Raw genomic sequence first — 16,027 nt, 5'->3', positions numbered from 1 at the left:
TCTGAATGGTGCATCACACTGACATAGGATGCGGAATTATTGTTAAGTGTATAATCATAAAAACTGTACATTTAGACACTAAGCTGATTCGACATATTTAGCATTCAGGTCATTATCAACTACTTGGAGGAGGCTTGAACAGTCTTTTCCCCTTTAATATTGAACACCTCTGTCCTAAAATAGAATAGATTTTTATCTGATCTATTATAAAACAGCTGCCTGAAAGCGTATGACTATTTTCACATGAGACAACATTTGCTGTTAAGTTTTTTGTCATTGGGTAACTATGACTGTCATGTTTTACAGCTACAACATAGCAAATAAACTAAATGTATGACCCGCCCCCTTTCCCCTCAGCATTTTCTTCTTTCTGTAGTTCTTTAAACTGAAATTTTACATAATAATGTAAGAATTACTCAAACTACAGTTCTGTCTATTTATCTTACAATTACCCACAGTTTTTATTCTATGTCTTTAATCATTCCAACCATCATTCATCTGAGTTGCGCATGAAGAACTAAGTAGTAAAACAGAGTGCCACAGGGACATGGGGTGGAAGATGCAATTGAATTATAACAGAATGGACTGGAAGTGCCTAGTAACAGAGTGCGACATTCCTCCATTACCAGAAGATGACCAAAACCAAAATGTAAATGTGGAATGATGGGTATGCCAAAGAGCTAGTGAGAGCTATCACTAGAGCAGTGAAGGCAGCTGTACCAACTAGGAGGGGGGCATAGCAGCCTCTCCATCACCATGGTCTGCCGAACTGGAGCAAATGCACCAGTCTATCAGAAGAGTGAGGAAGCATTACCAGCACAGTGTCATCTGGTGGAAAAAGCAATGATGGTTGCAACAATACAGGGAGCTGAAAGAGACATTCCAGAAGAACCTTTGGGCAGTTGCAGTTCGAAGTTGGGAAAGAGATGTCACAAATCAACTGGCTACTGACCCATCGGGAGTGCCCTATAAGTTGGCGAGGGAGAAGATCCACTCTCCAATGGTACTATCTACAGTCTGGGAAGGGGACAGATGACGGAGTCTTGGCAGGGAACTGCTGAGGTCCTCGTATAGTTCCTGTTGCCTAATGACAATGAGAAAGGGGAAACAGAGAGCCATCGCCAAATAAGAGAAGCAGATCTTGTGGGATATACAAATGATAGGGCAGAATACCCCTTCTCTGAAGAGGAGGTGTCTGCCCAGATTAAACCTTTAAAGAGAGGAAAAGCTCCTGGGCCAGACGGCATTGTGGTAGAGGTGGTGCAGTTCTTCGCCCCTCAGTTGGTAGCATCACTTACAAAATTGTATAACATGTGCCTCATGCTGCAAAAATTACCTAAAATTTGGAAAACAGAAAATGTGGTCATAATAAAGAAAGGACAGAAAAAGACCCAACTGAGACCAAGTTGTACACACCGATCTCTAGGAAAACAGTTCAAGAAATTATTGGCTGAAAGACTGGCTGCACTTGGGGTGCTGTGCAGGATGAGTTCAGCTTCAGGTCTGGGCGGTTGGCATCTGACGCAATCGCCCTGGCAGCCAAGGTCTGTGACTCAGCCACCACCTTTGAGCACCTGTAGTGGCCTTCGCTCTTCTCCTGTTTACAGGACGAGTGTCCAAGGCCACTATACTGTTGTCTGAGGAGTTATTGCGACGATCGGGAGGTCTGGCTATCATCCCCTAGCAGGACAGTTAGAAAGTCAACAACAAAGGGATGCCCAAAGGGCTCTGCACTGGGGCCCTTGTTTTGGGACATCTATCCGGAACCACTACTGGACAGTATGCAACAGAGTGAAAGTGCACTAGAGGTGAAAGCCTACGCAGATGACTTCCTCTTGCTGGTAGGTGGCTGTAGCTGCGAGGACAGTGAACCCAAGATCGAGAGGCCAAGAATATATTGCAAGAATGGTGCCGTAAAACTAAAATGACAGTTGCACTAAGTAAGCCAACCTACCTTTCGCTGAAAGGACAACTAATTAGAAACCCTACAGTCACAATCGAGGGCTCACAAGTTCTCTGGCACCAAGAGACGTATTATCTGGGAGTCATTGATGAAAGGTGGAACTTCGCAAAGCACATTGAAACTGTAACCCAAAGAGCCTTAGAAGTGCTCGATCCTGATATGCGCCAGGCACAAAAAATTCCATCGCCCTCTTGAACTGATAAAGTTATGCTACAACAGTATATTAACATCAATAGTGGGTTAAAGCTCAGGAGTCTGGGCACATAGGCTCATGACAGTGGTGCCTGCCATGGCTGTGAGAAGGGTACAGTGAAATATGTTATTAATGTCAGTTGGGGCCTACAGGACATCCTTGGATGGGGCCTTGTTGGTAATAATGGGGCTTTGGCCCCTTGATATCAAAATTAGAGAACAAGCTGCACGATTCTAGGCAAAGAAGGAAGAGACTGGGAAAACAGGGGATATGACTTCATTCTGGGTGTTCAGGCTGGGGATAAGGGAACAATCAAGAGAAGGGGTGTAGAGCTGTTGCAGGAAGTAAGGGAAGCTGATGACACTGGACATAGAACTTTTCAATTCCTGCCAGATATAAGAGAACAACCAAGTCTGGGATATTTTAAGCCAGCAAGGAGACTGTTTCACTTTCTCCCTCGTCACGGGCCTTACCCAATGTATTTGTGTCGATTTGGGAGAAGGGTTACACATTCGTGTGACTGTGGTGCACCAGAGGGTAGTCGAGACCATGTGGTTCACAAGTGTCCCTACACAATGATGTAGCAGCTGCACTGGGGCAGCAATTACCACACAATGACACCTTTAACCTGTTACAACATGAGGATACATTTCAAGTAATAAATGACCTGGCCAACGAGGTATCACAAAAGGTTCTTCTAAAGTATCTGAGGGACAATCGTGACTAACAACAAATAATGAAATGTATTCCAATATGCCAATCCCGTACCGCCTGGTCGTGGACAGGCTGAGCACCGTTACATTCAAGATATGCCATGTCGAGGACTAAGGAAAGGGGGGGGGGGGGGGTACATCATCACCAAATTAGAGGAATGCACCAAATTTGATGTAGATTAGGTTTTTAGTAAGTAGAACTCAGATATAGGAAAATAGACAATAGGAACCTGCAGCAAATAGTTAAGACATCTTGGGCCTACCCAGTGCAAGGGTATGGTCACCGGGATTAGCCCGGTACGTAAGACCATCATAGAAGTAGGTTTATACCTGACTGGCACACCTGTAACACTGCAGGTAGTGCAAATGTTTAGTTCTAGTATATCACTAAAGATGCAGGAAGTTTCAAATTTTAAGTAGCTTTTTATGAGTTATCTGTTAATCTACTGATGGATTACCCCATCACACAAACATAGAACAAATTTATACTGAACATATTTAACAATGAAAGCAAAAACTGATCATGTTCTATCAAATGACAAACTTAGTTTGCATGTATACTGTGAAATACACTGCTGGGGGGGGGGGGGGGGGGGGGAGGTAGTTCATCATTGTACAAATATATGATAACACATTCAGACCAAATGAAACACACATCACATTACAAGTTGTCCAAACAGCCATATAAATACACAGTGTCCCCACCTCCGGCAGTAACAAAGATGTGTATTCTCACATGCAAACGATCACAAAAGTGCCAAACGACATCCTGCATCAGACTGTCACAACCATCTCATGCCTTTTGTTGCAGTTCAGGAGGAGGAGGATATTAGTGTTTAACGTCGACAACGAGGTCATTAGAGACAGAGCGCAAGCTCGGGTGAGGGAAGGATGGGGAAGGAAATCGGCCGTGCCCTTTCAAAGGAACCATCCCGGCATTTGCCTGAAGCGATTTAGGGAAATCACGGAAAACCTAAATCAGGATCGCCGGAGATGGGATTGAACCGTTGTCCTCCCGAATGCGAGTCCAGTGTGCTAACCACTGCGCCACCACGCTCAGTTGCAGTTCAGCAATGGCTCTTCCAGGCCCTGGAGAATGAGTAAGCCCCACTTCATCATGTCCTATGTATGTTTATTTTGTGATACACTTGGTGATTTTGTTGGCCAGGGCAGCTTTTGTACACTATGAAGAGCATGCTGGGTTGCATCAGCTGTATGTGAACATGCACTGCCCTGCTGAAAAAAGCATGTCACCTCCCTACTGATGCAACAGCAGTAGCCTATAGTTAACAACCTGTGTAACAAATCAGGTGCTGGTTACGTTAGCCTTCAGTAAATGTGACTGCAAGTTGTAACTGGTGGTTTGCCACATTTTGAAGCCTGGGATGGGACCCATGTGTCATGTCAAATGCACTCTGGAATAGACAGCTCAGTCTGTCATACACAAGTACGTCCTTCACCCACATACTGACAGCACCTACTCTGACCTCTGAAGACAATGGAGTGCCACTCTTATTCTCCAGTCGACTCTTTGACAACACCAGAGCAGTCGTGCCTGGCGATGATGTGGCGTCAGTGGGAGTCTGGCCATAAGCACTCATTACCTTAATCCTGTTGCAAGAAGATGGTTCCCAATGCTCCCTGATGACACAGCAGGTGCAACATGTGCACAGATTTCATATCAGGATATGTTTGGTCAGCCACCACTTCTCATACAATGTGTAAATCTGGAAATGCGTTTGTACTATGCCGATGTTTGGAACCTGGTCTAAAGATTGAAAGCAGTGACACACCCCCAATACACGGTGCCCAACATGTGCACCAATCCGCTGACATGTCTATCCAACTTCCCGCAGCCCACAATGTGACCCTGATCAAATGGCTGAAGCTATCAACAGGATTATGTACTTGTTGGTGGGGAATGATCATACCCTAAAACGAATGTTGCAAACACTGTTCACCTCTCAACTCTGCACAGTTAATGGCCTCAGAGTCATAAGAGGGGGTGTACAAACAGGCCTTCTCACTATCACTTGATTGCTGATGACCACGATAAATGAATCACTAACACTACAACCCCTCAGTATGCACATACTCAATATACACATGGTGCCCTGGAGATGTTTCAGTTTTTTTCCCCTGGCCATATATATATCAAACAATTCAGAATACTAGATACTGAATTGTTATTTGTAGTTTTTCGAGTTTATTTATCAGAACCAGTAGCTGCAAACAAAGTTATGCAGATCCAACCTGCATGGTCTTGCATCCCCCCCGCCCCATGACATAGGGATCAGGGTACAAATACCACATACAGCAACACTGCCATTGATCTGCCTTAGCTGCTGTCAGTACCATTTATTTGTCTTGTGGATTATACAGTACAGTGCCAACAGTCAGCACTGATGAAGTTTGGTAGTATATAATTTCTTAATGCTGGTTGTAATACACTGTTTACCATCTCGGCAATCCAAGCATACATCATTGGCTGACAACATTTCAGTCAACTAGACCAACACCACCAGGGGGAAAAGGAAAGTCCTCAGTACAAACAGCACAAAACTTTAATCTATCAAGGAGGTTCCACTTCCAAAACAAAACTTTAATGTATTAAACACCATAATAAAACAAGGTGCTGCTATGAAATATTGCAGAGGATACTGTAGCAAAAAGCTAATCTAATCTAATAACAAGAACATGGCAAAAGCAATTTTAATTAACATGTTACTTATAAACCTACCTCATTTTCTTTTGTTCGGTTTTCATCTAAGTACTTCTGTTTAAGTACAACACGTGGGTCCTTAAAAGGTGGATAAGGCAGTCCAGTAATAATTACAGCACGGCCATTCATGTCTGCAAAGTCCAGGCCTTCAGATACTTTGCCTCTTGTGACTGCCATAAAGCAGGCACCCTTGACATTTGGATCTTTGATCTTCGCGTAGTATTCAGTCATTGTTGCAACAAATGCATCCTTCGTCTGAGGTTCCACCAATATTGGCTAAAATATAAAAAGCAAAATTATACTTCATTGAAAACGAATGTGAAATGAAAAGCAAATTCAAATATGTATACTTTTTTGTTCTACAGAATAAAACTACTGAAAAGGTATTGCACTTATGACTTACAACAGCATAAGTTATTAAACAATTTTACACATGCTCAAGCATGTGAGATTCATAATCCACACATATTATGAAAGTTTATGTGATTATATATGTATGAGTATGTGTGCATGTATGTACATACGTATGTGTGGTCCACGCCTTCTCCTAAACCATTAGATCAATTTGGATTACTTAATGTCTGGGAAGAACCACTGTGGGGGTAAGAACACCTATCTCTCAAGGGGACATGAATGGAGGTGAAAAATAAGCGCACCTCATGACTTCCAAATAGCCAGAGTATACTCATCCACTATTTGTGAATGACAGCAATTTGTGATTTGCAACCAATTTAACACGTAATTTCAAACCTTTTAAAGACTTTTTTTAATCACTTTTACCCCACCTCCCCCCCATGAAATGACGATAAGAAAAAAGCTTATCGCTCATTACATATTCCCTGTTAATACAGTAAACTGCCATATCAGGCATGACTTTCTAATTTATTATTTCTTTATTACTACCTCTATTTACAACATATTTTACAGACGCAATCCACATATGCTGAAAAATGTACCTACAAAATTATATCTTTATACGTCATGTAGATCATGTTCCGCCACATCAAGTGCTGGCACAATGGCCAGAGAGGGCTGCGAGACAACGTCACCCAATAATACACTGATGGGCCCCTCTCTACGGCAACACCGAGACCAGAGCGCCCTCTATACGAAGATAATACAAGTGCTGCACCACCTAGTCGTGGCTGGAGTTTGAGGTTGTGCCAACCTAAGAACACTACAGGAGTAACTTAGAAACTGCCTTACTTGTGACACATCTATATCTCACAAAGTTATGTATTGTAATCTTTCCTTTTATAATAAACTCCATAAATGCGATTTACTTGAATTGTTGTCTAGTGCCCAGAGAAGGCAGCTCTCCTAGGCACACTATATTACACAAGGGGCAAATGGTTAGAAAGTGGGGGGAGGAGTAAATGGACAGATGGAGGGGCAGGAGGAGATGGTGAGAGAAGGGGAGGGGGGAGATGGGAAGAGAGAAGAACAATGTCAAGTACTCAGCTAATAGTAATAGTAATAATAACAATAACAATAATAATAATAATAATAATAATAATAATAATAATAATAATAATAGAAGTTCCTCAATAAAATAATACTAAAGCATGTCAGCCAACACAGGCAAAACTTAAGTGTGGTGTGTATAGATCGCATAAAGGCATATTATAGTGTACCTAATGACTGGATCCTGAACTGGCTTGAACTATAGGAGTTCACCTAAAATTTTTATAATTCTGTATGTAGCATGAAGTAATGGAATACTAGACAATCCACAAATAATGGACAACAAAGTTTTCATTCATGAATTATATGAGTAAGAAAAGGGAATATTTTATGGTGATTCTTTGTCTCATCTCTTATTTCGCATTCGTCTGTGATTTCTCTAACTAAATAGATTCTATTTCAATTATTAAGCTTCATGACAACTTAATTAGTCATCTGTTTAAGAATGGATAAAATCCTAAACGAAATGCTAAGTATTGTTAAAACATTTAGTGATGGCATCTGCATGCTCCTTGCTACTGAAATTAAGTGCGTTTGGAGGAAACCTTGTGAAGTCAATGGAAATTCATTTGGATGAAGATACTAGTATTAGAAAGCTAGAATCCGTTAAGACTTACTTGACACTTGCAAATAATGTGACAGGTATAATCTTCCGGAGAACGGTACCAAGTGCCCAAAATCGGTTAAGAAATTACATGATTAATTATGAAATTATTAAATGAATAACAAATCAAATTAAGCAGCAGTTAAGAAAAGTGTCCTTCAATAATATTATGGGGCACAAAATTGAAATAAAAACTGAATTCAACTCCACAAACAAAACTACGACTAAAGGTCACTGGCAGGTCCTGTAATTACAAAAAGTTTCAGTATGGAAAACTCGACCCCACAAAATATTTTATATGCAGACTATAAGAAACAAAAGTTGCTTAACTTGTTTGGTGCTGTACACCCCAGGGCTAACGTCAACAGACAGTATGTGACACACAAGGAAGGAGGATGTCCGAGACAAATACAAGCAGTATATTATAATGCTACAGTTGGATTTGGGAAGGAATGTGTCTCAGCATCTGAATGAAACACTAATATTTCACATAATACAATCTGAGCCTGCAAATGGAAACAGAGGAGCTATCGCCCTGGATAAGACAGTTATAAGAAAGTTCTCCCAGATTGCGTAAGTTACTGTTACTGATACTGACACCTTCCTTCAAAACAATCAAAACTTGGACTCAGGACAATCTAAAACAATCGTGGAGTGCCCAAACCAAATCGAAAGCTGGAAGTACCCAAAAATGTACGTTCTGTTCTAAATAATAATAATAAATTAAATCCTATTTTTTCTAGAACAGAAAAGCAAGAAAGCAGTGCATTAAAAAGCTAAAAGTTGAAACAAATCATGCCTAATAGCAATAAGGTAGGAAGATTAGAATTCAACAGTCCACTGACAGCAAGATCAGATGGAACACAAGCTCTGACTGTTATATCAGCATTTGTCCTAAGCAATATAGCAAAACCACAGAAAATTTATATTGGCTTGAACAGATGGGAACTGAATAACAGTCCTACCAAATTGAAGGCCAGTGTCTTAAGTACCCTTCGGTCCACTTTTTCAATAAGACCATGGAATGCATGAAAACTGAGTGTGCACAGCAGAAGCATCATAAAAATAAGCAGGGAAGAATATGACATGTTTCAGCAATTCAATATGCTTGTAATACCCAAGTTGAATGATGTTTGTCTAAAAGAAGCTGCTCGAACAATCACCCACATCTTGATAAGATTTCGAGGTGGTGCAAAGTTTGGCAACTTGCTATGAATGTTCAAAAATGTAAAACTGTGCACTTCACAAGATGAAAAATATGTAGTTTTATTATGACTACAATATCAATGAGTCAAAGTTGGAATCGATCAACTCATACAAATATCTGGATGGAATACTTTGCAGGAATATAAAATGGAACAATCGCATAGACTCAGCTGTGGGTAAAGCTGGTGGCAGACTTCAGTTTATTGGTAGAATACTAGGGAAATGCATTCAGTCTACAAATTAGACAGCTTACAAATCATTTGTATGACCTATCCTACAGTACTGCTCAAGTGCGTGGGACCTGTACGAAATAGGACTAACAGGGGATACCAAATATATACAGAGAAAGACAGCACAAATAGTCACAGCTTTGTTTGACCCATGGGCGAGTGTCACAGAGGTACTGCAGAAACTGAAATGGAAGACTCTGAAGGTAGACACAAACTATTGTGAGAAAGCACACTTACAAAGTTTCAAGAACCGGCTTTAAATAGTGACTGGGAGTATGCTACAGCCCCTTTATGTATTCTTCCTGTTGGGATTTTGAGCATGAGATTACAATAAATACAGCATGCACACAGGCATTTAAACATTCTTCCTGTGCTCCATATGTGAATGGAAAGGGAAAAGTTCCAGTAACTGGTACAATAGGACACACACTCTTCCATGAACTTCACAGTCATTTGCAGAATAGAGATGTAGATGTAGGTGAGAGTGAGATGTGGATGTTTTGGGGCTTGGGGCCTTACCCCTTCACTCTGCATATTGTCCACGTATTCTGGGTACGGACAACATGTGAAAGTGAGGTTTATGTAATTTCTGTATTAACAGCTCCATAACGCAAGGCTCTGTAAATGTACGATGAAGGGGAGGGAGTGGAAAGGAACAGCATTTCAGAAGACGAAACTGACAAATGTCCTCTTTATCCCAACAATTCTTATCCTAAAGACATTTAATTCTTAGCAGTGTCCAGGGACACTAATAGGCTACTGAAAAAAAATTGCTGCACGCAATGTGTGCACTTTATCCAGAGACACAACACTTTACGTACTGTTATACAGCATGTATGGGACTTGACAGTGCACAGAACTGGGCGATTCAGTTCCTCAATAATGGTTGCCATGTGCCACCAAGTGGCAGGTGTGCTTTGTGCGCCAGATTTCTACATAAATAAAACCAATTTGCAGATAACAATCAGAGCATCTGCCTTCACACAATCACTACAGACAATGGTCACAAATAAACATAAATAATAATGTACTTGAGATAAAGTGCAATGCACATATTTCAGTTACCTCATTATCAGTCTGCCGGTTTCAACAGCTGAGCAATTGCGACTATCACCTAATCAGCATATCAGAACTCAGCAGGTAGCAAATGGAACTCAATTCTGCAGCACAAATTTGGCTTGACTAATGCTCTGTCTTGCCCCATATCTCATCACTTCAGCCACTTTATTTTCAACCAACTATTCTTCAACAGCATTTTGTAGGCTTTGCATGAGATCAGACTTTGCTGTTGCCTTCTTTTATTTAAGGTTTTCCACTCCCACTTGAAAAGCTTTCTTAAGGACCCATCATAAATGATTTTTTTTTTCTTTTAGTACAAACACACTTTTTCTTCTTACTATCCTATTTTCTTCAAACATCAGGTACTTCATATATTGAAGATAAAAATTTCTCACTTTTTTGCTCACAAATAGCTTTGGTGTATTATTTGCTACAAGATAAGAATTTTTACGTCCTTAAAGAGTCAACAGTGAATCTCAAGAAATTACTCATCACAACATAGGACCAAAGTTTTAATTATTTACATGTATATCAATTTCATTCCTAATATGGTAGTTACAACTAACCAGCAAGATTCCTACCACCACCTAGAATATCAGCATAAAACTTTCACTGCACATTTTCAATGTGGGAGAAACCAATTAGCCTTAATGGCTATGGCACACCCACCAAGTAGGCAAAATCAACAACAGCACCCCCCCCCCCCCATCCTCCTCCTCCTCCCCACCCTCAAAATCACATATATGTACAAAAAAGTAATGTTCTAAAAGATCAAAATCACATACTGTCTCAGTTTGAACAAAGCCAGAAGAGATACTGACTAACAACAAGACTAACCAGAAACAATTGTTATGACATTTCAAAACTATTTCACCATTTGCCATTATTTTCCATGGAACTGAAAACGAGAAATGGCATTGGGTTCTAGAAGCTTCCAGTAGCACTGTACTTTAAATTCACAATGTTTCTTCATGTTGCCAACCAATGTAAAAAAAAATACTGAAATGTAAATATAAAATGTTTTAACTTTTCTCTGAATGTTATCTAAATGGCTCTGATTACTATGGGACTTAACTTCTGAGGTCATCAGCCCCCTAGAACTTAGAACTACTTAAACCTAACTACCCTCAGGACATCACATACATCCATGCCCGAGGCAGGGTTCAAACCTGCGACCATAGCGGTCACGCGGTTCCAGACTGTAGGGCCTAGAACCGCTCGGCCACTGCGGCCGGCTGGATGTTATCTGCCTGTCAGTAAAATAATGAAGGCCTTGGTGACCGCAAGCTCATTTTCTAACAGTTGTGCTTATCTGCAACTCAGCATCTCTGCTATATGGTGAGTAACATAACTATGCAATAGTTCTGTGTTTTGTTTTTGTTGTTTTTACTTTAATTTTCAGTAAAGTGATCATGGTTTGAAGCAATACACAAGAAACATTTTATTACATTAATGCAGACACAAGAAACACAGAACACATGTATCCAAAAAACATAGATAATTCACAGAACTGACAGCAAAGAAAATATGTATCAGCAAAGGCACAGATTCTCATTTACAACACACCTGCTAGAATCAAGGCCCTTACAAACTTCATACTATTCCAAATTTCTTAATCATTTGATGATGATGATGTGTTATTGAGAATGACTCAGTCAAAATAAGCATCTGTTCCATCAGGTTTTGTTGTACTACAACTCGAGCTGCATCTATTTTCTCTCTAATAAAATGGTATCTGATATTGATATGTTTTTCCTTCCACTGCATGTTTATTGTCACAATACAGTTTATTTGGGCTTTTTTTTTTTTTTTTTTTTTAAGAACCTTTCTAGCCAGTGTGTCTCTTGACAAGTCAGTGCCAGTATTCAGCTTCAAAAATTGATAAGAGCTACCGTCGGCTATTTCTTCCTGCTCTAAGAAATTACACTTCCTTGCAATTTAAACAGAAAACCAGTCACTGCCCTCCTGTCCTCTATGTCTCCTGACCAGCCTGCAAAACTGAATGCAGAAACACTATAGTTCTCTTTCTTAGAGAACTGCAGATTCAAGTTCTCAGTCCCTTTCAAGTATCTCCAAATTCTTTTAACCGCCTGTATCACTGCTGAATCGACTTACAGCTGCAATTGTATATGCAGACATCAAACAGCAGATAGCTTTTCTGTGGGGAACTTTTACCATGGCTGTTCTCTCTCCATCTATCTTAGACCTCCTATCATGGGTGAGTACTCTCTTGTCTACAGGTGTCAACACTTGAGTGCAATCCTTTGTCTTGTGTTTATTAAGGATTTTTTCTATATAATGAACCTGATCAATACATAATAGTACCCTTTCATGATCTCTTGCGATTCTTATGCCCAAGCAATTTGACACTCTTCTAGCCTCTTCACTTCAAATTGTTCTTCAGGTTTCTTTTTGAAGCTATCTCTCTCTTGTTGCTTATTGCTGAAAATAAAAATATCAACATAAATTATAACAATTAGTATGTTATTTATTTCATTCTTCCGATAAGTTCAAAGGTTCAAGTTCAAAGGTGCTCCACTTGACTCAACATGCCACTTATTGTTACCTTGTTTTTATTCATAAACTGCTTTCTTATGTCTCAGGATCCATTTTTCCTCAACATATCAAGTATCAAAGTCAATCTCTGGGATCTTGACATAAATGCAATCTTTCGAATTGAATTGTAGGAATGCTGTAACAATGTCTATATGATCTATGTCTAGGTCGTATTTAGTAGTTAAACCAAACAGATTTATTAATGAATTGTGGCATATTATTGAGGTATATGTCTCTTCATAGTTTCAACCATTTGTTTGTGCACATCCTTTAACTACCAGCCATGTTTTGTGTTTTAACTTGAACACACAACACACAACTTTATAGGAAGTTCACAGTGCTGCTCTTTTGCAGTGCACTCTAGCAGATGACAACGCACTGCTAATGGGCGCAGCTTGGTATCTAAAAATGTGTCTTTGGAGATAGCTTTTAGATTTTTGTAAATCCATTTGGTGTCTATTGATTGACTATTTATCTGAGGTACTGGGCATTTAACAAAGGTGACTTAAGTTTTGGTTTTGAGAATTCTAACTCATTACTGTGCTTTCATATGATGGCACCATCCAAACTAGGGCACTGTTGCACATATAAACAACCTATATCTATTAGACACAGTGGATGCCCCCTTGCTATGGTGCTCCACACAATAATCTGTTGCTGTCAATCAATTGCTTGAAAAAGCAGTATTTCAGTGTCATAATGACTACTTATGATTTCAAAGTGGGTTTCATTGCAAATCGGTAGTTCAGTGAATTCTTGAATGATATCAGATATAAAATATGCTTAGCAAGGGATCTACTGGAGGAAATACATTTTGAATTCACATAATGGCTGAAGAGGGTTCTCACTGTGCCAATCAATAGTTTCAATGGCTTGGTTTGTAGTCAGCGAATGAGACACTATCTATCAGACTTAACAGTGGGAAAAAAAGCTCATGTTCTTGATATGTTTAAATGCGGTGGTCTAAAAGCAATACTCCACATTGTTGGCTGGCAATAAAACATGATGACAAATTTCAAGCTACAGTAGAAGCAACCACTCCACATCAGGATCTTCCCTACTTAGATAGATAGTCCCTCACAAAACTAAACTAGACTGCTTGTCTTGAATTTTTTGAAAAGTCTTTGACATATTATACCATAACCATATGAAGTTACTGTCTTACACTTTCAGATGTTACTGTTGTGAAGATAATACTTTTTTTTCTTTTCTTTGAAAATGCTCCTTGCTACCTTCATTTAACATGAACAAGCATCAGATAACATACACTGTAGTAGTTTAGTTAAAGCATGATGAGACTCAAAACAATTATACTAACAGATGAACACTTATTAACAATCTGCACTGTTTCACAAGTAGTTAGAAATGCTCAACAATTAACGTTTGTCTCACAAAGAGAAAAATGAGATAAAACAAAACAGTTTGTCTGCATACCTTTTATTATGCACTTCTCTGGAAGCTCACAATTTAAGTCTAACACTGACAAATAATTTCTTTTGTTTATCGATTCCAAACAAATGCTAAGAGCAAGTCTACAGTCATGAAAGTTAAACACACAGTGCACTGAGAAGCACAGTAGTTTACCTTTGAGACACATATCTGCGACCATATTCCTGACAGCTGCCATTCTTCCTGACATTTCTTCAGCACTGGGTATGAGGGAAAAAAGACCAGAAGCCCACCAGGAATAATACGGCTGAGATTAAGAATTGTTCGTCCAAGAGATGTTATATACTGCGGATCATTCCTATAAATCATGCCAAGATATTAAGTACATTTGCACCAGATAGTATTAAAACACTAACACATATCAAATTACTGTTTATGACCTTCATAAGCTACAGAAATGATTGGAGACAAGGAGAATAGTCCTTATAAAGACAAAGGGAAGAAAAAAAAAGAGCAAATACAAATGCTTCACAATACGAAAATTGATTGGAATGGACATAGAATGATGGGTACAGAAAGTAGCTCATTTGGTTTAAGAAAAGAAAAAGAAATGAACTTTTACAAATATAGGACTTTTTTAACACTGAACAACTGGCATAAAAAGATGGAAATCAAAAATTTTCTTATACACTGGTTTATTTAGGTCTCTCCTCCTCCCTTCCATACATTTGGCTGCCCACTTAACAGAAGTGAACATACACTGATAAATATTTCTGACATTCCTTATTTGAGGACGTGAGATTACATTGTCACTCTCATGCTTAAAACCACAAATGTGCAAAAATGGCTATTTCCATTTATATGCAATCACGAATTTCATTTTTCATATTCTTTGTTCTGAAAAAATATCTAATGAGTTGTCATTGTAATGAATGACAAAATTCAATGTCCATTATCACTTAAGTATAAAACGAGTGAGCTCTCTAATGCTACGACAGCAAATGTGCCTTATTAGCGATTTTCACTTTCTGGTAAAAGTCCTCAGTGTGCTGTGCAACCATGAATGTGCTACATACATTGATTAAATGTCCAACAAATTTTCTTTCAAGTGATTACGACCACCTATTTTGTCTTCAGTTACATCATTTCATTACTGGACAAAACTGCATTTAAGCATTGTTGCTGGGAGTAAGACTGCGCGTTGTAAGCAACTCTTTTGTGGTGAGCAGTAACCCTGCATAATATGAGCAAAAGAATGATAATACTTAGACTGGTCTAGGAGATGTATAAAGAAAGCAGAATGATTCTAATATCCTGCAACAAAAACCTCATATACGAAACCGCAGCATCATCATGAGAAAGGTTTGGCAAATTTTAATTCATTAGGTATAAGGAAACATTTTGTTAGTTACAGAGTATGAGAGTATATTTAGAAAAAGTATGTTGTTTTGTTATTCAATTGTGAAAAGTATAAACAGGCATGCCATTCGCAGCTAAAAAAAAATTCTCCGTTCTTCAGATAACTGTAGTTCTACTGGAGGTTCACCTACCACAGTATTAGATCTCTGTGTGTCATCTCACAAATTTCAACCTTCAAATTGTACTGGGACAATCATCTCTGATGATGACTGTGTTGTTAATCTAGATAGTAACACAGATGCTAGCAATCAGGATGAAAGACACCTAAGTAAATATGTAGAACAACAAGGTACAAACAACTAACTACATCTGTACTCTGCAAACCACCATGAGATGCATGGCAGAGGATAGTTCCCATTGTACCAGTTCTTAGGGTGGCTTCTCATTTCACCCATGTATGGAGCATGGGAAGAATCATTGTTTGAATGCCGTTTGCATGCAGTAATTATTCTAATCTTATCCTCAAAATCCCTATTTGAGTGATAGGTAGGTAGTTGTAGTTTAGTCCT

General features: G+C 39.2%; 1 protein-coding gene across 2 annotated transcripts in view; it reads right to left on the bottom strand.

Annotated features, from left to right (window-relative positions):
- The window catches only part of LOC126354874 (regulator of telomere elongation helicase 1 homolog), a 102,121-nt gene that overhangs the window by 36,880 nt on the left and 49,214 nt on the right, over nucleotides 1–16,027 (bottom strand). For both annotated transcript variants that reach the window (XR_007565389.1, XM_050004881.1), the window contains exons 10-11: nucleotides 14,295–14,457; nucleotides 5,610–5,867 (exon numbers count right to left, since the gene is read on the bottom strand). Coding sequence is in view for 1 of the 2 variants with exons in the window: in XM_050004881.1 (XP_049860838.1) it covers nucleotides 5,610–5,867; nucleotides 14,295–14,457 (421 nt within the window). In the remaining variant the exon portion in view is untranslated. The remainder of the gene's footprint in view (nucleotides 1–5,609; nucleotides 5,868–14,294; nucleotides 14,458–16,027) is intronic.

This window comes from Schistocerca gregaria, chromosome 3 (genome assembly GCF_023897955.1).
Source record: "Schistocerca gregaria isolate iqSchGreg1 chromosome 3, iqSchGreg1.2, whole genome shotgun sequence".
NCBI lineage: Eukaryota > Metazoa > Arthropoda > Insecta > Orthoptera > Acrididae > Schistocerca > Schistocerca gregaria.
This window is presented reverse-complemented; position numbering and strand designations above follow the sequence as displayed.